We start from the raw sequence: 24,091 nt of genomic DNA on the forward strand, positions 1-24,091 counted from the left end.
GGGGCAGCAAAGGTGATTTTCAGAAGCATTTGAAGTACTTCACTGGCCTTTAGTGTTTTAGACGACGGTGGTTTAGATTGTGGGGGCTGGGAGCCAGGACTCCTGAGTTCTGTCCCTGGTCTGGGAGGGGAGTGAGGTCTAGTGGTTACAGCAGGGTGGCTGGGAGCCAGGACAGTCTATCTAAATGTTACTATACCCCATGGGGGGCTTTATGGCTGGGCCAGTCTTGAAAGACAGAGGGCAGGGCCAGCTGTGAATTATGGGTGGGGCTGTTGGGAAGAGTGGGCGGGGGCTGTGGGGAATGGTGGGCGGGGCCACCGGTGAATGACGGTGGGCGGGACCAGCTGTTGTACAGGACAGGGGGACGTACGTATCAGCCGCAGGCTTGCGTTGGAGACCCCCAGCTTGTTGGAGGCCAGGCAGCTGTAGTTCCCATAATGCCGAGCGGTGACGTTGTCGATGAGCAGCATGGAACGCGTGCGCTCGTTCCGGATCCGCAGCCCCTCGAGGCCCCCAAAGAGTCTGCTGGGTCGGGGGCAAAGAGGGGGGAGCATTACAAGATCTCACAGTTTCACACCCGGTAGGGGGTTTAATCAGCAAACCAGCATGAAACACGACAAACTACAGAAGCGGCTGGGCTAGAGGGGGCTGCAGATTGGGAGTGAGGGGCACCGGCAGAGATGGGGAAGACCAGGGCTGAGCTAGCATGGGGCTGTGGGTTGGGAGTGAGGGGCACCTGACAACCAGCCTGACAAAGTAACAACCCACCAAACAACCATCCCAACAACCCCAAACCAACGACCGACCCAACACACCAACAACCAGCCCAAGAACCAACCTAACCAACCAACAAACAACAGACGAGCAAACAGCCCAACCTGCCAACAACCAATGCACCGAACAAAACCAGGAAACTACCAAGCAACCCAAAAGACCAACCAACCATTAAACCACCAAGAACCCTGATATCCAACAGCCAACTAACCAATCGACAAGGAACTCAGGTGTCAAACAACAATGGTAGCCTACAAACCAACAATCAACCCAACAGCCAACCAGCCATCTGAATAAACAACAATCAAATGACCCAAAACACCAACCACCAACCCAATAACCACACCAACAACCAACTCAACAAACCATCAATTCACTAACCCAACAACCAACCCAACAGACCAACAACCAACTCAACAAACCATTAATTCACTAACCCAACAACCAACTCAACAAGCCGTCAATTCAGTAACCCAAAAACCAACCCAACACATCAACAACCAACTCAACAAACCATCTGTGATAAATAAAAAGGGGGTGAAGGGTAGCTCCCTTTGATGGACACCCAGCCAGCCAGTTAGCTGTAAAATCCCTCTTGGTCTGTTCTCTGCTTGCTTTACCTGTAAGGGGTTAAAAAGTCCCCCAGATAAAGAAACGGAAGTGGGCACCTGACCAAAAGAGCCAATGGGAAGGTAGAACTTTATAAAATGGGGAAAGAAACTTTCCCTTTGTCTGTTGTTCTCTCTGGACTGCAGGGACACGGAGCAGCCATGCTGGGTAAGGTGTGAAACAGGTATGAAAAATTATTTGCCATACCTGGAAGGAATCATTGGGATGGGGAATGTTTAAATGGACGCGATCAGGTTTATTTCTTTATTTTGGCTTGTGGACGCCTCTGTGCTAATCCCAGGTGCTTCTGTTTGCTCGTAACCTTTAAGCTGAACCCCCAAGGAAGCTAGTTTGGGTGCTTGATTTTTGGAATTGTTTTTTGAAAATCTAGCAAAAGCCTAAATTCCAGAGGTATTTTCTCTCTTTTTTGTTTTTAATAAAATTTCCCTTTTTTAAGAGCAGGATTTGGATTGCTGGTGTCCTAAGAGGGTTGTGCCTATGCTATTTGATTAGCTGGTAGCCACAGCTCATTTCCTTTGTTTTCTTCTCAGCTCTTCCCCGGAGGGGGGTGAAAGGCTGAGGGTGCCCCACAGGGAGGAATTCCCAAGTGCCCCTTCCTGGGTCCAAGGGGGTTTTTGCATTGGGTGGTGGCAGCGTTTACCCATCCAAGGTCAGAGAGAAGCTGTAACCTTGGGAGTTTAATACCAGCCTGTGGTGGCCGGTGTGAATTGTTAGAATCCTTGCGGGCCCCCAACTTCTGCACTCGACGTGCCAAGTGGGGATTCAGCCCTGACATGGTGGGAGAAGTGAGATCATTTTGAACCTGAAACAACCTCAGGATTTTAAAGGGACACATTTTTCTTTTTGGCTGCTTGAAAGCCAGGAAGTTTTTTCCCTTCTTTTCTTCTCTTTGCTGCCGGAGGGGGAACAGGCCAAGGGATCAGCCTGCAAAGTCGGGGAGTCCAACAAGCCATTTATTTTTCTTTTCTTTTCCAGCTTTGTGGCAACAAAATAGTTAAACTAGAGGGGGGCAGCCTGTGCACGAGGCTGAGGCCAGGCACAGAAACCCTAGAATGACCAGTCTTCATAAAGCGGCTGCCACGGAGAAGCCAGGCCAAGATCGAGCCCCGACATCCAGCTCCAGGACGGAAATGCAGGGAGGGGATGGGGGAAAGGGGATTCCCAGGAGGAAAGGGTCAGCCCTCCCCCGACCGAGATCATGGTGCTAAACTGGAGGGATGCGCTTAACCCAGACCGAGTCTGACTGCGGAAACAGAGATTTCTTCCTCCAGCTGGTGCGCTTGGAAGAGGAGGACAGGAGAGAGGCAAAGTGCTTGGAGGTGGAAGCGGAAGGAGGCGAAGTTAGAGCTGAAGAGCTTAGAGTGAAAAGGGCTAAGCTGGGTCCACCAGGTAACCCTGACAGTCTTTTTCCAGGCACCGCTCCCCATTCCAGGACATTCCCCACATACAAGGGAGGTGATGATACAGAGGCCGTCTTAGAAAATTTCCAAAGGGCCAGTCTTGGGTACAGCATCTCTACAGACCAGTATATGGTGGAGCTGAGGATAGCAGAGGTGGCAGCTGAAATGCCTCAAGAACCCATGAACGGGTACGAATGTTTTAAACACAAGGCCAGACTTAGAATGGGGCTAACACCTGAGCAGGCCCGTTGGCGGTTCAGAGCCCTAACGTGGAAACCAGACGTGGCATTTTCCCGACACGCCACCACATTGTCAAAAATCGGGATGCCTGGCTATCAGGAGCAAGGGTTAAATCTCTGGAAGATCTCTCTCCCCTAAGGCAAGCGGAGCAGTTCTCAGAGGGTGTATGGGAGGGAATAGAAAGGTACATCCTAGATGGGAAACTCAAAACTGTCATCGAGGCAGGGGAGATCGGAGCCAAATGGGTGGCGGAGGCGGAGAAGAAGAAAGCTCACAGCAGTTGGTGCGGATACCAGAAGGGGCAACCCGAGACAACTCCCACCACGGGGTCAGCCCAAAGCCCCACCTCGCAAGCAGGAGCCCTCCACACAGCCAGGGAGACCCCAGATGCCCTCTCGTCCCACCGTCCAACCACCCACCTCGCCCCAGCCCACAGTCAGCTGGGCGATGCTTCAAATGTAACGAGCTGGGGCACATGAAGGCCAACTGCCCCAGGAGCACCAGCCGGCTACAACTCATCACCCCGGAGCCCCACCAAGAGCCCTCAGGCCCAGCTGTCTCGCAAAGACCCCCAGAGCGAAGGGAAACTGTGAGTGTTGGCGGGAGGCAGATTACTGCGTGGAGAGACACTGGAGCACAGGGTCAGCTATCCACCAGTCCCTGGTGGACCCCAGATTCATCGACCCAGAGGCCCGAGTGACGGTGCAACCCTTTAAGCCAACTCTTCTAACTTGCCTACAGCCAGGTTGCCTGTCCAGTACAAGGGCTGGCCAGGAATGTGGACTTCTGCAGTCTATGACGATTATCCTATTCTCACACTGCTGGGGGAAGACGTAGCCAACCGCGTGAGGATACAAAAGGGTGGGGATGGTCCCCCGCAGCCAGGCTAAACAGGCCTCCACACCTAACCTCATTCCTGAGCCTCCTACAGGGACCCCGCCAGAGGTGGTGGAACGAGACTCCAGAGCAGAGCCTATGGCAGCAGTTGTAAATCCCAGTCGTGGAACTCAGCCAGAACCAGCCCAAGGATCGGACCTGGCGGCGCAGTCAGCCCCAGAGCCCATGCCAGCAACTGCACCAGAGCCAGGGGAGCCAGCACCAAAGGGTGCCACAGGGCCTGTACCCGCAGCCGTGCAAGAGGCTCAGCCGGAGCCTGAAATACCACCCAGTGCCCCAGCGGAGAGCGGTTCACAGTCAGAGACACCCCCATCACCTGCATCGCTTCCAGTGGGACCAAGCCCAGTGAGGAACCGATGTCTCCAGCATCAAGGGAACCGTTCCAGGCAGAGCAGGAAGCGGATGAGAGACTCAAGGGAGTAATCCCCCACCTCTCAGCTCTTCTAACAGGTCCAGGTTTGCTGTAGGAGGAGGACTCTTACCCAAGAAGACCCTTTCTGGTGAGCACAAGGAGGACTGGCATCCTCAGAGACAGTTGGTATTTCCAGCTAAGTACTGGGAAAAGCTCTTGAGCTTCACCTACGATCACCCTAGTGCCCATGCTGGGGTGAACAGGACCAAGGACCATTTGGGGAGGTCATTCCGCTGGGAGGGAATGGGCAAGAAGGTTTCTATCTATGTCCGGTCTTGTGAGTTGGACCAGAGGGTGGGAAAGCCCCAAGACCAGTCAAGGCCCCTTTCCAGCCATTCCCTATCATTGAGGTCCCATTTCAGCGAGTAGCTATGGATATTCCGGGTCCTTTCCCTAAGAAGACACCCAGAGGGAGGCTGAACATATTGACCTTCATGGAGTTTGCGACTCGATGGCCGGAAGCAGGAGCTCTAAGCAACACCAAGGCTAAAAGCGTGAGCCAGGCGCTGACAGACATTTTTGCCAGGGTAGGTTGGCCCTCTGACATCCTTACGGATTCAGGGACCAACCTCCTGGCGGGGACCATAAAACGCCTTTGGGAAGCTCATGGAGTGAACCACTTGGTTGCCACCCATTACCACCATCCAACGAACGGCCTGTGGGGACATGGAGCAGCAATGCTATAAGCAGGAATGCTGTGTAAGGTTTGCACCAGGGGTGAAAATTCATCTTCCATACCTAGAAGGAACCATTGGCTTGTGGACTCCTCTGTGTCCTTTGGGTGGTGGCAGCGTTTACCGAGCCAAGATCAGAGAGAAGCTGTAACCTTGGGAGTGTAACACAAATCTGGGGATCATCCAACCACCAACACAAGAAACCAGCAACGACAGAGCGCCCCGGAAAGGGGATTAATTCGTTCCTGGAGGAGACTCTCTCAGCTCAGATCTCATTGAGAGGGCAATTTTGACATTCAGTCTACCGCAGATCACATGACGCTGCAAGGCAAATGAGAGGGCAAAGAGTTGCTGACTGGACGTCAGTCACCCCTGGGGCAGGCCAATGGGGCCCGTTCCTGGAGGGGGTGAGTGTGTCCGGGAAAGAGGGTCACTCACTGCTTGTCATCCTTGAACCACTCGAATTCGGCAGGAGGCACAGCCATGGCCTCACATCTCAGCAGTGCCGGCTTCCCCACGGGGGGATAGGCGTCCTTCACGTCCTTGATGGTGGGAGGGTCTGAGAGGAGAAAGCGAAGGAATTAAAGGAGAGGAGCCGGCGCCCCCTAGAGGGGGAAGCCCCATATTCCATTGCCCGCCCCGCTGAGCCAGCCAGTCTCCGCCTTGAGGCTGGACGGGAGCCGGCGCCCCCTAGAGGGGGAAGCCCCATATTCCATTGCCTGCCCCGCTGAGCCAGCCAGTCTCCGCCTTGAGGCTGGACGGGAGCCGGCGCCCCCTAGAGGGGGAAGCCCAAAGGTTGACTCACAGTTGACTGTGATCACGACCCTCTTGCTGTCGGCCAGAGAGACGCCGTTGGCCGTGACACACTCGTATTCCCCGGCCTGCTGCCTGTTGATCTCGGTGATTTCCAGATATTCCCCTTCGCTGGTGAACCCGTCTGTGTGTGGGGAGGAGGTGTGAAGTGGGGGGGGAGACAGACACAAACACAGACTTACACACGAGAAAAAAACACACAACAACACAACAGTTATCAACACCTCCTGAGGTATGGCCACCACCTGCCAAGGCTGGGCCAGCAGGGGGCTGCGGGTCGGGAGTGAGGGGCACCGGCTTAGCTGCAGGGTGTTGGGGTGCCCAGGGGTGCAGGTCGGGAGTGAGGGGCACCGGCCAAGCTGCAGGGTGTCGGGGTGCCCAAGGGGCTGCGGGTCGGGAGTGAGGAGCAGCAGGTTGGGCTCCTATCTGATTCCTCCATGACAGCTCCAGGTCCCCCCAGCCCCCGGCTCCACCCGGATCCCCTCTTTCCCCAGCCTGCCCAACCTCCCTTCCCCCACATCCTGGCAAATCCCCCTCAATCTCCCCCTGCCCCAGTCCCCCCATTGTCCCCTCCCCCAATCATTCCCTGCCTACTCCTCCCCTCCCCCTCCTCTCTCACCTGCTCCCCCATCTGCACAGGGCCCCCTCCCCGGCCCGCTCCCTCTTACCTCTCAGCTGTCTCCAGGTCACGGTGGGCTCAGGTTTGCCTGTGGCCATGCACAGCAAACTCACGTCGCTCCCTTCGTTCACTGTCACGGCCGAGGAGATGTTCGTGATCCGAGCTGGCACTGGGGGGCGGGCAGGGGAGAGCAGTGAGAGCAGCGCCAGCCTCCAACCCCCAGGGGCGCCCTTCCCCCCGAGTCCCCATGCCTAGTGCTAGGGGTTGACCAAGTGGGACTGGTACCCAGATGCCCCACCCCAGAGGTGGTCGCATCTCACAGCTAGGTGAGAGGTCCCCATATAACCATCTCCCATGTCCTGCCTCAGAGATGGCTGCATCCCAGGGCTGGGTGAGGGGTCCCTGTATAACCAGCCCCTGTGCCCCACCCCAGAGGTGGCTGCATCTCAGTGCCGGGCGGCATGTGGGGTGTTAATATTAGACTTCCCCCCCATGGGACAATTTGGTAGAAAAGCCAAGAAAAGCCGCCCCATGACGTGAGTCTCCCCCAGCCCCGCTAACAAGGCCTGTGGTGTGAGCTGATTGGCCGACCGATGAGGGCCGCAACCAATCAGGGCGATGCGGCGAACAGCTGCGGCAGGGACCCCGCAATTGTCCCCCCGGATCCAATCAGGCTCCATTGTCCCCACTTCCTGGCGCCGCGGGCACCTGGGGGGCGGGAGCTGAGCCAGCAAATCCTCCCTGAGCGGCCGGGAGGAAAACGGCTCCCGGCTCCGATCACGCGGGGCTGGGTATCCAGGGACCCCGGGCCTGGGCCTGACATGCAGCCAGCTCTGGGGTGGGGCACGGTGCCATGCGGGGGAACGGACATCCCAAACCCAGCCCCAAGCGACAGAGTCCTGGGGGGCGGGGGGGCGCAGGCATGAGGGATGGACACACGTGGCTGCAGCACCAGCCCTAGAGCAGGAGACAGCCCTGCCCCACCCCCTCCCCCAGCTTTCCCATAGATCTCTGTGCAGCCCCCCTATGGACCAGTCCCCCATCCCCCACCACATGCACCTGCCCCCTCCTTCCCCTAGCCCCCAATCCCTGCTCCCCTCACGGCCTTGCATCGCTCCACAGACCCCCCCCCGTCCCATGATGACCCAGCCCCCTCCCCCTTCTCTGCCCCCACCCGTCCTCGCTCCACCGTCTCTGCCCATCCCCCACCCCAGTCCCTGCCCATCCTCCCACCTCCCCACCCGTCCCTGCCCAGCCCCACACCCTCAATCCCCCATCCCTGCCCAGCGCCACACCCCCAGTCTCCCAGCCCAACCCATCCCCTGCCCACCCCCCCAACTCCATCACTGCCCACTCAGCCCCCCAGCCCATCCCCGACCCTCAGGCCCAGTCCTGCACCCAGGCACTGCCTGGCCCCCCTCCCTGCCCCTGCCCATCCCCCCAACCCCATCCCCATCTCTGCCCATCCCCCCACCCTCGGGCTCAGCCCAGCCCCTCCCCCACTCTGTACCGTGCACGATGAGGTAGACCTGGGCCGTGTGGGGCTTGGCCTGGGTCTGGAAGGAGCAGGTGTACAGCCCCTCGTCCCACACATCCACGCTGGCGATGAGGATGCTGAACTCGGCCTGGCTGTTGGTGAGCAGCCGGACCCGCGGATCGATGGACCACTTGTCGTTCCCGGCGTACAGGATGTTGGAGCGATTCAGCCAGGCCACCCGGGTCACCTCCTTGTCGATGGAACAGCTGGGGGCAGAGACGGCAGGGGCTGCGGGTCAGGAGTGAGGGGCACCGGGGAGCCCGCGGCTGGGCTGGCAGGGGGCTGCGGGTCAGGAGTGAGGGGCACCGGGGAGCCCGTGGCTGGGCTGACAGGGGCTGCGGGTCAGGAGTGAGGGGCACCGGGGAGCCCGTGGCTGGGCTGGCAGGGGGCTGCGGGTCAGGAGTGAGGGGCACCGGGGAGCCCGTGGCTGGGCTGAAAGGGGCTGCGGGTCAGGAGTGAGGGGCACCAGGGAGCCCGTGGCTGGGCTGACAGGGGCTGCGGGTCAGGAGTGAGGGGCACCAGGGAGCCCGTGGCTGGGCTGGCAGGGGGCTGCGGGTCAGGAGTGAGGGGCACCGGGGAGCCCGTGGCTGGGCTGACAGGGGGCTGTGGGTCAGGAGTGAGGGGCACCGGGGAGCCCGTGGCTGGGCTGGCAGGGGCTGCGGGTCAGGAGTGAGGGGCACCGGGGAGCCCGTGGCTGGGCTGAAAGGGGCTGCGGGTCAGGAGTGAGGGGCACCGGGGAGCCCGTGGCTGGGCTGGCAGGGGGCTGCGGGTCAGGAGTGAGGGGCACCAGGGAGCCCAGGGCTGGGCTGGCAGGGGGCTGCAGGTCGGGAGTGAGGGGCACCAGCAGAGCTGGAAGGGTGGAGCCCGAGATTGGGCTCGCAGAGGGCTGTGGGTCAGGACGGGGAGGCCAAGGCTGGACTGGCAGGGGGCTGCAGGTCGGGAGTGAGGGGCACCGGGGAGCCCATGGCTCAGCTGGCAGGGGGCTGTGGGTTGGGAGTGAGGGGCACCGGGGAGCCCGCGGATGGGGTGGCAGGGGGCTGCGGTCAGGAGTGAGGGGCACGGGCAGAGCTGGGAGGGGAGGCCAGGGCTGGACTAGCAGGGGGCTGCAGGTCGGGAGTGAGGGGCACCGGGGAGCCCATGGCTCAGCTGGCAGGGGGCTGTGGGTTGGGAGTGAGGGGCACCGGGGAGCCCGCGGCTGGGGTGGCAGGGGGCTGCGGTCAGGAGTGAGGGGCACGGGCAGAGCTGGGAGGGGGAGGCCAGGGCTGGACTAGCAGGGGGCTGCAGGTCGGGAGTGAGGGGCACCGGGGAGCCCATGGCTCAGCTGGCAGGGGGCTGTGGGTTGGGAGTGAGGGGCACCGGGGAGCCTGCGGCTGGGGTGGCAGGGGGCTGCGGTCAGGAGTGAGGGGCACCGGCGGAGCTGGGAGGGGGAGGCCAGGGCTGGACTAGCAGGGGGCTGCAGGTCGGGAGTGAGGGGCACCGGGGAGCCCATGGCTCAGCTGGCAGGGGGCTGCAGGTCAGGAGTGAGGGGCACTGGCAGAGCTGGGGAACCCAAGCCAGTAATCGCCCCCTTTGGCTCACCGCTGTCCCATGACCCTGGTTCACAGCCCAAAGGCCACTTCCATTCTACTTCCTGGAAACCTCCCCCGCGGTGACTGGAGGAGCCGGAATCCCCCTTTGCCTCTCAGCTCTGCTGTGGTGCGGCTGTGAACCAGCTCCCCCCCCAGAGGTGGCTGCATCTCAGCACCAGGCTGAGATAAAGAACCTTGACAGAGTTATTGGAGCTGGGAGCCAGGACTCCTGGGTTCTATCCCAGGCTCTGGGAGGGGAGTGGGGCCTAGTGGTTGGAGCAGGGAGGCTGGCAGCCTGGACTCCTGGGTTCCCTTCCCAGCTCAGGAGCAGTTGTGAGTCCAGACCTAAGGAAGGCGAGAGGTTGGAGCTTCTACAGCTCATTCCCCGCTCCACACACACAAAAAAACGGGATCAGCTCCCAGGTCTGGGCTCGCTGGGTTAGCAAAGCTTGGAAAGACGCAGCATATGCAGCAGCCTGTCAATTTAATGCCTGTATGGGGATGTCCCAAAACCGAGCCTGCTCTGTCGGTGCCCCTCGCTCCTGACCCACAGCCCCCTGCCAGCCCAGCCATGCCCCCCCCCGACTTCTGCCGGTGCCCCTCACTCCTGACCCGCAGTCCCTTGCCATTCCTGCTAGCTCCTGTCTGTGAACCCCGCAATCAGCGAGTGAGATTGAATTAGGGGGGCTGTTTTCTCTCCTTTAATGCCACAATCACAAAATAATTCCAGCTCTCAGGGGATCCGGGCGCCAGCACCCAGCAGCCAGGTGGGGCTCTCCCCTGGCAGTCAGGGCTGGCCCCGATCCCCCAGGCGGTGCTAGGGGGCGCTGTGGTGCAGGGGGCAGGGTGGGGGCTCTCCCCAGTGGTCACGGCTGGCACCGATGCCCCAGGGGTGGGGGTCTCATTCCAAGACCTGTGCGGGGGAGGAGAGGGGGCAGGGCTCTGGGAGCGCCCCCTGCTGGGTGTGTGCGGCTCGCAGCTGGCGTGACGGCTCAGAGTCAGTCGGGGGTGGAGGGCAGGGTCACAGACATTGTTAGGGGCTGGGGAGCCAGACTGGCCAAGGGGGGGCTGGGGTGTTGGGAAGGAAATATGGGGTTGGGGGGCCCTATGGGGGGCTGTGTGGGCTCCCCCTTCCCCTTCAGCACCCACCGCACCCCCCTCCCAGCCGTCCCCCACTCCACTGACCCCCAGGATCTAGGTCAGCCCAGCCCCATCGCCCCAGGGCACAGCAGAGCAGCTGGGAGGGCTGCAGCGAGGGGGTGGGGGGAGCCGGATCTAGGTCAGCTCTGAGCATGAGTCAGGCTGGCTGGTGCATTGCAGGAGGGAGTGGGGGGTGGGGAGAGAGAGACGGGAGATGTGGGGATAGATAGATAGATAGATAGATAGAGGGGGTATCTGGGGATAGATAGATAGAGGGGGTGGATGGGGATAGATAGGTAGATACATAGAGGGGTGGATGGGGATGGATAGATAGAGAAGGTGGATGGGGATGGATAGATAGATAGATAGATAGATAGATAGATAGATAGATAGATAGAGGGGGTGGATGGGGATAGATAGATAGTGGATGGGGATAGATAGGTAGATACATAGAGGGGTGGATGGGGATGGATAGATAGAGAAGGTGGATGGGGATGGATAGATAGATAGATAGATAGATAGATAGATAGATAGATAGATAGAGGGGGTGGATGGGGATAGATAGATAGATAGATAGATAGATAGATAGATAGATAGATAGATAGATAGATAGATAGGGGGTGGATGGGGATAGATAGATAGATAGATAGATAGATAGATAGATAGATAGATAGATAGAGGGGATGTCTGGGAAGAGATTGATAGATAGTTAGAGGGGGTGGCCAGGGATAGACAGAGGGTGGATGGGGATACATGGAGTGATCACAACTTTTCACATCCCTTCCTGGCGCTCTGGAAAGGACCCACCTCCCACCCGGCTTTGTTAGCCGAGGGGCCCTGGTCCGGGCACTGCAGCACTCAGCTGTTATGGGCGAGTCTCTGTCACTATGGGGTCTCTTGGCAGTTATTGTTCGGGTCTCTCAAGCACAATTTATCATCACTGAGTCTCTCATCCAAACCCTAATGTTGCACGTTTGTTATTGTAGGGTCTCCATCAAAACACAGATGAACCCTGCTAGCCCAGCCCTGGGCTCCTCCCCATCCCAGGCCTGCCGGTGCCCCTCACTCCCAACCCGCAGCCCCTGCCAGCTCAGCCCCGGCCTCCCCCCAATCCCAGCTCTGCCGGTGCCCCTCACTCCCAACCCGCAGCCCCCTGCCACCTCAGCCCCAGCCTCCCCCGCCATCCCAGCTCTGCCAATGCCCCTCAGTCCCAACCCGCAGCCCCTGCCAGCTCAGCCCCAGCCTCCCCCACCATCCCAGCTCTGTCGGTGCCCCTCACTCCCAACCCGCAGCCCCTGCCACCTCAGCCTCGGCCTCCCCCGCATCCCAGCTCTGCTGGTGCCCCTCACTCCCGATCCGCAGCCCCCACCAGCTCAGCCCCAGCCTCCCCCCCCAGTCTCAGCTCTGCCGGTGCCCCTCACTCCTGACGCGCAGCCCCCTGCCAGCTCAGCCCTGGGCTCCCCCCACCCCCCAGCTCTGCCAGTGCCCCTCACTCCTGACGCGCAGCCCCCTGCCAGCTCAGCCCTGGGCTCCCCCCACCCTCCAGCTCTGCCAGTGCCCCTCACTCCTGACGCGCAGCCCCCTGCCAGCTCAGCCCCGGCCTCCCCCCCCAGTCTCAGCTCTGCCGGTGCCCCTCACTCCTGACACGCAGCCCCCTGCCAGCCCAGCCCTTGCTCTGAAGCAGGGTTTGGGGGGGATGTACATAATCTGGCTTTTTGACAGCATGATCCCCCCCCCCCACGCCCATGAACTGTTGAGAAGCTGGCAGTGCCTTAGCGGGGCTCCTGTGTTTGGTGTGAACACGACCCCGGCGCAAGGATGAAACATTAGTAGGCCGGGGGCTGCCAACGGCTTCCTGGGGCAAGTAGCATTAGGGGGCGCCCTGCTGTGGGGAGTGGGATCGGGGACCCTCCAGCAGGAGTCAGCAGGGACAGAGACCCCCAGCCTCACCCTCAGGGTGGGGGCCGCTCGGGAAGGGTCTCACCTTAGAATGGCATCGTCCCCTTGACACACGGTGTAGTTGTCGGCCGGCTGGTTGTACTCCAGGCTCCGCACCAGGAGCCCTGAGGGCAGAAAGAGAGAATGGATGAGACAATGCGTGGGGACGGTGTGCCCGGTGCTGAGATGCAGCCACCTCTGGGGTGGGGCAGCCAGGTAATAGCTGCACATAACAACACATGAGGCTGGTTCAACTGATGCTGAGATGCAACTACCTCTGGGGTGGAGCACAGTAGCTGTTTAATTAACAATTCAGTACAATTTCAGATAGGAAGTGATTGAAAATCTCAGCTCGAGGCCGGATTTAGGGAAGCCGAATGGAATCGCCCCAACTGGGGTCTGGCCCAGATCCGCCTATTCAAGCCCTGCCTCTTGGAGGAAATGCTAGGGCCCCTGGGAGCACAGCGCCCCCTACTGCCGCCCTGGAGCATCGGGGGCAACCCTGACTGCCCGGGGAGAGCCCCCACCCCTCTCACACAGCACAGCGCCCCCTAGCGCTGCCCTGGGGCATGGGGACCAGCCCTGACCGCCTGGGGAGAGCACCCACCCCGCTCATACAGCACAGCGCCCCCTAGAGCCACTCTGGGGCATGGGAACCAGCCCTGACAGCCGGGGGGAGACCCCACCCCCCTCATACAGCACAGCGCCCCCTAGAGCCGCTCTGGGGCATGGGGACCAGCCCTGACAGCCGGGGGGAGGCCCCCACCCGCTCATACAGCACAGCGCCCCCTAGCGCTGCCCTGGGGCATGGGGACCAGCCCTGACAGCTGGGGGGAGACCCCACCCGCTCATACAGCACAGCGCCCCCTAGCGCTGCCCTGGGGCATGGGGACCAGCCCGGACAGCCCGGGGAGAGCCCCCACCCCTCTCACACAGCACAGCGCCCCCTAGCGCTGCCCTGGGGCATGGGAACCAGCCCTGACAGCCGGGGGGAGACCCCACCCCCCTCATACAGCACAGCGCCCCCTAGCAGCCGTTGACTTTGGGGACGGGATCCTACCCGAACCCCCCGGAACGTGAGTTCAGCTGAGGCCAGCGGGAGGCGCTCACACGACTCTGCCCCCTACGCAGGGGCCGCTCTGATCCCAGCCCCGGGCGGTTTGTTCCATCGCCAGGGGGATTTCGGTGATGGATGCTCCCCCCGCCCCTCCCCCGGGACAGGGAGTCACAGGCCAAGAGCCCCTCAGGCCTCGGCAGCGGCTTGTCTCATTTCAACACCCGCATCTCAACCTTCATTGCCCCCCCCAATACCATGTAACAACCTCAGAGGAGCCAAGGGCTAGGATCATGGGGGGGCTGCGGGTCGGGAGTGAGGGGCACCAGCAGGGCTGGGATCATGGGGGGGCTGCGGGTCGGGAGTGAGGGGCACCGGCAGGGCTAGGATCATGGGGGGGCTGCGGGTCGGGAGCGAGGGGCACCAGCAGGGCTAGGATCATGGGGGGGCTGCGGGTCGGGAGCGAGGGGCACCAGCAGGGCTAGGATCATGGGGGGGCTGCGGGTCGGGAGTGAGGGGCACCAGCAGGGCTGGGATCACGGGGGGCTGCAGGTCAGGAGTGAGGGGCACTAGCAGGGCTGGGATCACGGGGGGCTGCAGGTCAGGAGTGGGGGGCACCGGCAGAGCTGGGGAAATCATGAGGGCCTGTGGGTCAGGAGTGAGGGGCACTGGTAGGGCTGGGGGGGCCAGGGCTGGGATCACGGGGGGCTGCAGATCGGGAGTGAGAGGCACTGGCAGGGGTGGAATCAGGGGGGTTGTGAGGGAGTGGGGGGCACCGGCAGGGCTGGGGGGACAGAGCTGGGATCAGGCGGGCTGGGGGGAGTGGTGGGCACAGGCAGGGGTGGAATCAGGGGGGTTGTGAGGGAGGGGGGGCACCGGCAGGGTTGGGAGGCAGGGCTGAGATCACGGGGTGCTGTGGGTCAGGAGTGGGGGGCACGGGCGGGGCTGCGGGTAGTGGGGGGGCACCGGCAGGGCTGGGAGGCAGGGCTGAGATCACGGGGTGCTGTGGGTCAGGAGTGGGGGGCACGGGCGGGGCTAGGGGGACAGTGCTGGGATCGGGGGCTGGGGGCACAGGCAGGGCTGGGATCGGGGGGGCTGTGGGTCAGGAGTAGGGGGCAGGGCTGGGATCACGGGGACCCTCCCGGCTCCCTCAGGCCGATCCTGACCCGCAGCCAGGTGTGTCCCCCCGGCTGAGTGGGGACGTGACTCGGGGGGGCGGCCGGGCCCATGGGGTGACGCGGGGGGGGGCGGCTATTGGCCCGGGCGGGGGCGGGGCCGGTCCGTAGCTGCCGGGGAGGAGCCTGCAGCGAAACGGGGGCGCCCCCCCCCGTGACCCGGCCGGACACGGGGTGCGGCGGGCGAGCAGGGGGCTGCCGGTCGGGAGTGAGGGGCACCGGGGGCGGGGGGCTGCCTGGCAAAGCGGCTGGGAGGGGCGGATAGGAGCGGGGGGGGGAACAGGAGCGGGGGGGGGGGCGGACGGTCACTTTACATTCAGAGCCAGCGACAAGGTGACGGGGGGAGACGGGCACAGACAGAGCTCGATCATCGCCCGCCGCAAGATCCGCCCCTCGCAGAGACCCCCCCCCCAACCTCCCCCTTCCACCCCTTCTCTCTGCCAGCCGCCTGTCCCCCCCACCGCCCACCCCACCTTCCCCCAACCCCCGCCAGCCCCTCCTCTGGCCAGCCCCGTTCCACCCACCCCACCACCTGCCCCCGCCAGCTCTGCCAGCTCCCTGTCCCCCCACCCCAGCTCTGCCTGCCCCCCGTCAGCCCCCTGCCTGCCCCCCGAGCTCTGCCTGCCCCCTGCCCCTCCCCAGCCCTGGGCTCCCCCTGCTCTGCCAGCTCCCTGTCCCCCCACCCCAGCTCTGCCTGCCCTCCTGCCAGCCCCCTGCCTGCCCCCGCAGCTCTGCCAGCCCCGTCCCCCCCAGCTCTGCCTGTCCCCTGCCCCTCCCCAGCCCTGGGCTCCCCCTGCTCTGCCAGCTCCCTGTCCCCCCAGCCCAGCTCTGCCTGCCCCCCCGCCAGCCCCCTGCCCACTCACCCCAGCTCTGGGCTCCCCCCGCTCTGCCCGTGCCCCTCACTCCCGCCGCCGCAAGCCCAGCTCCTGGGGGGGGGGGGGATTAAAGTGGCTCTCGCTACATGACTAATAACACCCCTCCCCCCACCAGTCCCAGGCTAATTCAGGTGATTTATGGAGCCTGGGCAGGATTCACAGCGAGTCTAAATGCAGGAGTGGGGGCTGGGAGCCCGGACTCCTGGGTTCTCTCCCCGCTGGGGGCCGGGCAGTGATCTGAGCCAAGGCCTCGAGCTGGGAAGAAAATGCAGCAAATAAAACTGGAGACAGTGTGTGTAATAATGATCCTCGGGGCGTCCTTAACCAGCTCCGAGTGTGTGGGGGGGGGTCCCTGCTGCCCTGTGTTACATACTGAACCCCCGGGTACCTGATCGCTCACACTACACACACCAGCCCCTCCAGGACGGGCGCACACCCCCCACAGTCCCTCCAGGACAGACAGACACACACACTTCCCTAGGGCAGGGTAACCCCATTTAAATGCCACCCCACCCGCCCCCCACTCTCAGTCCGGCACAGAAGTGGGGGAGGCAGTCAGCTCTCTGCCTCCCAGAAGCCAGCTCAGGGCCACACACTACCCCCTCACCCCCGGGGGAAACTGAGGCAGTGATTGGGCCAGTAGGTTCCCCACTTCTCCTTGGGGCACTTTCAGGGGGCGAGTTCTGATGTTAGTCCGGAGTTACCCTCTGCCTGCACCGGGGCCAGGGCCGGATTTCGATAGCGAGAGGGGGGGTCTGCGGACGATGGGCAGGGCCCGCGAGAGAAGGTACCTATGTATTCATCCACCCATCCCCTCCCCTGAGCTGCCTGACAGATCCTTCCCATCCCCTTGCTCACACCAATATACTTCTCACCTGCCCGGCTTTGTGTTCCCGATTGGGGGGAGAGGAGAACAAGGGGATCACCACTGTGAGCCTCAGTTTCCCCTCCCATCCCTCCTCTCTCACTAGCTTCTCTCCAGGTCCCCTGCTCCAGATTCTTCAGTCCCTCCCATGCTGCGGTGGGATCCCAGTTGAGTGGGGCTGGGGAGGAGGGCAGGGATCCAATGCTGGAACTGGGTGCAAAGGAGCGTTGGGGGCAGGGGGGAGAGGAAATTGCCATCTGCCCCCAAAGCAGGAGGACGCTGATAGGAGCTGGCAGGGCTGCAGTCCCCTCCTTCGCGGCTTCCCGTGCTGGTGGCCTTTTCAAAATCAATAAGCTCTTTCTGAATCACTTGCTCAGACGGGGAGTCATGTCGGTGTTTCAGCCTGTGTGTCTTGGCCCTGGTGACTCCCCGCCCCCCACAGCGACACGCTGAGAGCTGGGCCCCCCCAACTCATGAGACAGCCTCCTCCAAATCACGTTTGCCCCCCACAAAATCATGTTGTTGCCTTCAGCCCCATGATGCCTAGAACGAGGCTGTTTATCTTCAAAATTGTGAGCTTGCTGCACCAAATCATGAGATCTTCTTCAAAACGTGCAAGACTGCCCCCCGACTGGGAGATTACCATAAAAACCAGAACACCACCTTCCCCGTTGCGGGCTTGCCCCCAAAGACAGGACATGGCCTTGAGAATCAGAAACCTGCTGCCACAAATCATGACCGTGCCCTCACAACCGTGAGACCGTGCCCCCCCAAATCACCAGACCACCGTTCAACCCCAGGGACTGCCCCACAAAAATCACACGTTTACCGTCAAAATCACCGGCTCGTGTCAGAACCCCCCAACCATCCCACTAAATCGTATGAGCATCACTGACAGCAGGAGACTGTCCCGCAAAATAACGAATTCACCGTCAAAGTCAGGAGATGCAGCGGAAATCATAACAATCCCCCCAAATCCCGAGACTGCACCCAAATCACAACACTGGCCTCAAATCACAAGATTTTAAACAGTCATAAATTTGGGGCCTTTATTTGCCTGCTGGGTTCCTGGACCCTGGGGGGGGGCGGGAATCACATCTTTACGCTTTCTTCCCCAACCACGGGAGATGGAACCAGACAATTTTAGTGAACTCGGCTGCTCCAGGTGGAGTCACGTCTTGAAACAACTCCTGTATATTGAGCTGTGATGAAGAGCTGAAGCAGACAGGTCAGGACTGTATGAGAGAGATAGGATAGAGGGGGTGGATGGGGTTAGATAGATAGATAGATAGATAGATAGATAGATAGATAGATAGATAGATAGATGATAGATAGATAGGAGGGGGTCTATAGGGATAGATAGATAGATAGATAGATAGATAGATAGATAGATAGATAGATAGATAGATAGATAGATAGATAGATAGATAGAGGGGGTGGCTGGGGATGGATAGATAGAGGGGGTGGCTGGGGATAGATAGATAGATAGGTAGAGGGGGTGGATGGGGATGGATAGATAGGTAGGTAGAGGGGGTGGATGGGGATGGATAGATAGATAGAGGGGGTGGACGGGGATATTTAGATAGGTAGATAGAGGGGGTGGATGGGGATGGATAGGTAGGTAGATAGAGGGTGCGGATGGGGATAAGTAAATAGATAGATGGGGTGGATGGGGATAGATAGTTGGGTAGATAGAGGGGATGGATGGGGATGGATAGATAGAGGGGGTGGATGAGGATAGGTAGGTAGAGGGGGCAGATGGGGATAGGTAGATAGAGGGGGTGGATGGGGGCAGGTAGATAGGTAGGTAGAGGGGGTGGATGGGGATGGATAGGTAGAGGGGGCGGATGGGGATAGGTAGATAGATAGAGGGGGTGGCTGGGGATAGGTAGATAGTTAGGTAGAGGGGGTAGATGAGGATGGATAGATAGGTAGGTAGAGGGGGTGGATAGATAGAGGGGGTGTATGGGGGTGGATAGATAGATAGAGGGGGTGTATGGGGGTGGATAGGTAGGTAGGTAGGTAAAGGGGGTGGATTGGGGATGGATAGGTAGGTAGATAGAGGGGGCGGATGGGGATAGGTAAATAGATAGATGGGGTGGATGGGGATAGATAGATAGGTAGATAGAGGGGATGGATGGGGATGGATAGATAGAGGGGGTGGATGAGGATAGATAGGTAGAGGGGGTGGATGGGGATGGATAGGTAGATAGAAGGGGTGGATGGGGATAGGTAGAGGGGGCGGATGGGGATGGATAGATAGAAGGGGTGGATGGGGATAGGTAGAGGTGGTGGATGGGGATAGGTAGAGGGGGTGGATGGGGATGGATAGGTAGATAGATAGAAGGGGTGGATGGGGATAGATAGATAGAAGGGGTGGATGGGGATGGATAGATAGATAGAAGGGGTGGATGGGGATGGATAGATAGAAGGGGTGGATGAGAATAGGTAGATAGGTAGAGGGGGTGGATGGGGATGGATAGGTAGATAGGTAGAGGGGGTGGATGGGGATGGATAGATAGAAGGGGTGGATGGGGATAGGTAGAGGGGGTGGATGGGGATAGGTAGATAGGTAGAGGGGGTTGATAGGTAGATAGAAGGGGTGGATGGGGATAGGTAGATAGGTAGAGGGGGTGGATGGGGATGGATAGGTAGATAGGTAGAGGGGGCGGATGGGGATGGATAGATAGAAGGGGTGGATGGGGATAGGTAGAGGTGGTGGATGGGGATAGGTAGAGGGGGTGGATGGGGATGGATAGGTAGAGGGGGTGGATGGGGATAGGTAGATAGGTAGAAGGGGTGGATAGGTAGATAGAAGGGGTGGATGGGGGTAGGTAGAGGAGGTGGATGGGGATGGATAGGTAGATAGAAGGGGTGGATGGGGATAGGTAGAGGGGGCGGATGGGGATGGATAGATAGAAGGGGTGGATGGGGATAGGTAGAGGGGGTGGATGGGGATAGGTAGAGGGGGCGGATGGGGATGGATAGGTAGAGGGGGTGGATGGGGATAGGCAGACAGGTAGAGCGGGTGGATGGGGATGGATAGGTAGATAGAAGGGGTGGATGGGGATAGGTAGAGGGGGTGGATGGGGATGGATAGGTAGATAGATGGGACGTCTGGGGATAGAGCTCCAGACAGAGGGCCGCTCTGGGGGGGAAGGGATGGACGCAGGCTGCAGCGTTAATCTCTCGCTCTCTGTCTCTCCAATCTCTCTCTAGACCATTGTCCTCAGCTCCTTTGTTTGGATGCTGAGTTGTCATCCTCCCCGCCCCCCCCCTGCCCTTTCCAGAGGCAGCTGGCCTGAGAACAGGGAAGCCCAAGGCCCTGGCAGAAGCTCCCTCTCGGTTCACTTCCCCTGCCCCCCTCCCCATTTCTGGGTGTGTGTGTGGGGGGTCCCTCTGCGTTGAATCCCATCACTACAGGGGCCAGCCAAGGGGACCTCATGGCCCAGCGTGAAAGCGCCTGCCTGGTGCAGCAATCCAGCGACAATGAATAGTGTGTGTGTCCCTGCTGCTGGGGAGAGAACCCAGGAGTCCTGGCTCCCCAGCCCTCCCCCCCATCCCACTAGGCCCCACTCCCCTCCCAGAGCTAGAACCCAGGAGTCCTGGCTCCCAGCCCTCCCCCCCATCCCACTAGGCCCCACTCCCCTCCCAGAGCTAGAACCCAGGAGTCCTGGCTCCCAGCCCTCCCCCCCCATCCCACTAGGCCCCACTCCCCTCCCAGAGCTAGAACCCAGGAGTCCTGGCTCCCAGCCCTCCCCCCCATCCCACTAGGCCCCACTCCCCTCCCAGAGCTAGAACCCAGGAGTCCTGGCTCCCAGCCCTCCCCCCCCATCCCACTAGGTCCCACTCCCCTCCCAGAGCTAGAACCCAGGTGTCATGGCTCCCAGCCCTCCCCCCCATCCCACTAGACCCCACTCCCCTCCCAGAGCTAGAACCCAGGTGTCATGGCTCCCAGCCCTCCCCCCCATCCCACTAGGCCCCACTCCCCTCCCAGAGCTAGAACCCAGGTGTCATGGCTCCCAGTCCTCCCCCCCATCCCACTAGGTCCCACTCCCCTCCCAGAGCTAGAACCCAGGAGTCCTGGCTCCCAGCCCTCCCCCGCATCCCACTAGGCCCCACTCCCCTCCCAGAGCTAGAACCCAGGAGTCCTGGCTCCCAGCCCTCCCCCCCATCCCACTAGGCCCCACTCCCCTCCCAGAGCTAGAACCCAGGAGTCCTGGCTCCCAGCCCTCCCCCCCCATCCCACTAGGCCCCACTCCCCTCCCAGAGCTAGAACCCAGGAGTCCTGGCTCCCAGCCCTCCCCCCCATCCCACTAGGCCCCACTCCCCTCCCAGAGCTAGAACCCAGGAGTCCTGGCTCCCAGCCCTCCCCCCCCATCCCACTAGGTCCCACTCCCCTCCCAGAGCTAGAACCCAGGTGTCATGGCTCCCAGCCCTCCCCCCCATCCCACTAGACCCCACTCCCCTCCCAGAGCTAGAACCCAGGTGTCATGGCTCCCAGCCCTCCCCCCCATCCCACTAGGCCCCACTCCCCTCCCAGAGCTAGAACCCAGGTGTCATGGCTCCCAGTCCTCCCCCCCATCCCACTAGGTCCCACTCCCCTCCCAGAGCTAGAACCCAGGAGTCCTGGCTCCCAGCCCTCCCCCGCATCCCACTAGGCCCCACTCCCCTCCCAGAGCTAGAACCCAGGAGTCCTGGCTCCCAGCCCTCCCCCCCATCCCACTAGGCCCCACTCCCCTCCCAGAGCTAGAACCCAGGAGTCCTGGCTCCCAGCCCTCCCCCCCCATCCCACTAGGCCCCACTCCCCTCCCAGAGCTAGAACCCAGGAGTCCTGGCTCCCAGCCCTCCCCCCCATCCCACTAGGCCCCACTCCCCTCCCAGAGCTAGAACCCAGGAGTCCTGGCTCCCAGCCCTCCCCCCCCCATCCCACTAGGTCCCACTCCCCTCCCAGAGCTAGAACCCAGGTGTCATGGCTCCCAGCCCTCCCCCCCATCCCACTAGGCCCCACTCCCCTCCCAGAGCTAGAACCCAGGAGTCCTGGCTCCCAGCCCTCCCCCCCCATCCCACTAGGCCCCACTCCTCTCCCAGAGCTAGAACCCAGGAGTCCTGGCTCCCAGCCCTCCCCCCCATCCCACTAGGCCCCACTCCTCTCCCAGAGCTAGAACCCAGGAGTCCTGGCTCCCAGCCCTCCCCCCCATCCCACTAGGTCCCACTCCCCTCCCAGAGCTAGAACCCAGGAGTCCTGGCTCCCAGCCCTCCCCCCCATCCCACTAGGTCCCACTCCCCTCCCAGAGCTAGAACCCAGGTGTCATGGCTCCCAGCCCTCCCCCCCATCCCACTAGACCCCACTCCCCTCCCAGAGCTAGAACCCAGGTGTCATGGCTCCCAGCCCTCCCCCCCATCCCACTAGGCCCCACTCCCCTCCCAGAGCTAGAACCCAGGTGTCATGGCTCCCAGTCCTCCCCCCCATCCCACTAGGTCCCACTCCCCTCCCAGAGCTAGAACCCAGGAGTCCTGGCTCCCAGCCCTCCCCCTCTCTATCCCACTAGGTCCCACTCCCCTCCCAGAGCTAGAACCCAGGAGTCCTGGCTCCCAGCCCTCCCCCCCATCCCACCAGGTCCCACTCCCCTCCCAGAGCTAGAACCCAGGAGTCCTGGCTCCCAGCCGTCCCGCACTCTAACCACTAGTTTAGAGATGGGAAAACTGTCAGGGCCGCCCAGAGGATTCAGGGGGCCTGGGGCAAAGCAATTTCGGGGACCCCTTCCATAAAAAAAAAGTTGCAATACTATAGAATATTATATTCTCGTGGAGGCCCTTGCAGGGCCCGGGGCAAATTGCCTCACTTTGCCCCCCCCCCCCGGCCGCCATGCAAACTGTGGCCCCTGGCCCCTCCCTGCCAGTCCCCCGCCCTTGCAGCCTCAGCTCACCCCACCAGCAGCGCAAGGCTCTGGGCAGAGGGGCTGTGAGCCCCTGGGGCAGAGCAGCTGCAGAGCCGGCCTGACCCGGTGCTCCAGGCAGCGCGGTGAGGGGGCAGGGAGCAGGCAGGGCTGGATAGAGGGCAGGGGAGTTCAGGGTGTGGATAGGCGTCAGGGTGGCCAGAGAGTGGGGAACAGGAGGGTTGAATGGGTGCAGGAGTCCCAGGGCGCAGTCAGGAAGGTGTGGGGGTTGGATGGGGCGGCAGGGGGCAGTCAGGAAGGAGGGGGGGTTGGATGGGGTGGCAGGGGGCAGTCAGGAAGGAGGGGGGTTGGATGAGGTGGCAGGGGGCTGTCAGGAAGGAGGGGGGGTTGGATGGGGTGGCAGGGGGCAGTCAGGAAGGAGGGGTGGGTTGGATGGGGTGTCAAGGGACAGACAGCAGGGGGGGTTGGATAGAGGGCAGGGGAGTTCAGGGTGGTGGTCGGGGGCAGGGGTGTGGATAGGGGTTGGGGTGGCCAGAGGGCGGGGAACGGGGGGTTGAATGGGTGCAGGGGTCCTAGGAAGGGGAAGTCAGAAAGGAGGGAGGTTGGAGGAGGTGGCAGGGGGCAGTCAGGGGTGGGTGTTCCGGGGCTGGTCAGGGGACAGGCAGTGGGGGGGATGGATGGAGCAGGGGTACCAGGGGAGGCCGTCAGGGGGCTAGAAGCAGGGGGGGGGGAATAGGGGGCAGGGGCTGGGCCATGCCTGGCCCTCCACACAATTTCTGAAACCCGATGTGGCCCTCAGGCCAAAGTGTTTGCCCACCCCTGCACTAGACCCTCCTCCCCTCCCCAAGAAGCCAGGAGTCCTGGCTCCCAGCTCCCCCTGCTCTGACCACTAGACTCCACTCCCTCCCAGGGCTGGGGAGAGAACCCAGGAGTCCTGGCTCTCAGATCGACTCCCAGCCTGGCAAAGGAAGAGGGAAAGAGGCAGAGCTGCTTTGTCACTGCCAAACTCCTAATGGGGGAAGATTTGTCTATTTCACACACGCCCCGCTGCCCCCCGCAGCTCAGTCCAGCCAATTCAGGTTCATTTCAGGGGATTGGTGGGAAGTGGGGGGGTGGGGGGGCGACCCTACAAAAACAAACCAGCATGCACAGCCCCAGGGGTTCTGAGAGAAACCACAACAACAGCGCTGCCCTTCCGAGTGACCCTACCATAACCAGGGTCTCCGTCCTGGCCCCTCCGCTCCCCTCCCCTCCCCACAGCCATTCGGCAGGGGATCCCCCAGCTCTGCCCCCCAAGAGATCCAGCTATTCATCCACCCGCTCTTTATCTCGCTGTCCACCTCTCCTTTACCTATTCCCCCCTTCCGGCTCCCTCGCCATTGTCTGGAGCCATCCACCCTCCCTGGTCCTGTCTAACCGATTTCCCTGTCTTCTCTCTTCATCCATCACCTCCCTCCCTCCATCCGCTCTGGTTCTCCCCCCCCCCGCCAATTTATCTATCTGCCCACCAGGGGACGAGGCCGACTGCCCCATGGGACTCCACAGAGGCGAAGCCAATGAACTGGTTTGCGGGTCCATCA

The 24,091-nt window shown here is 61.5% G+C and overlaps 1 protein-coding gene across 1 annotated transcript in view; it reads right to left on the reverse strand.

The window, feature by feature from the left end:
• Positions 1–24,091, reverse strand: part of IGLON5 (IgLON family member 5) — a 32,025-nt gene that overhangs the window by 1,380 nt on the left and 6,554 nt on the right. Inside the window, exons 2-7 of the mRNA XM_030543161.1 lie at positions 12,689–12,767; positions 7,970–8,202; positions 6,509–6,628; positions 5,833–5,964; positions 5,466–5,586; positions 371–522 (exon numbers count right to left, since the gene is read on the reverse strand). Of these exons, the coding sequence (XP_030399021.1) occupies positions 371–522; positions 5,466–5,586; positions 5,833–5,964; positions 6,509–6,628; positions 7,970–8,202; positions 12,689–12,767 (837 nt within the window). The remainder of the gene's footprint in view (positions 1–370; positions 523–5,465; positions 5,587–5,832; positions 5,965–6,508; positions 6,629–7,969; positions 8,203–12,688; positions 12,768–24,091) is intronic.

This window comes from Gopherus evgoodei, unplaced genomic scaffold (assembly GCF_007399415.2).
Source record: "Gopherus evgoodei ecotype Sinaloan lineage unplaced genomic scaffold, rGopEvg1_v1.p scaffold_31_arrow_ctg1, whole genome shotgun sequence".
NCBI lineage: Eukaryota > Metazoa > Chordata > Testudines > Testudinidae > Gopherus > Gopherus evgoodei.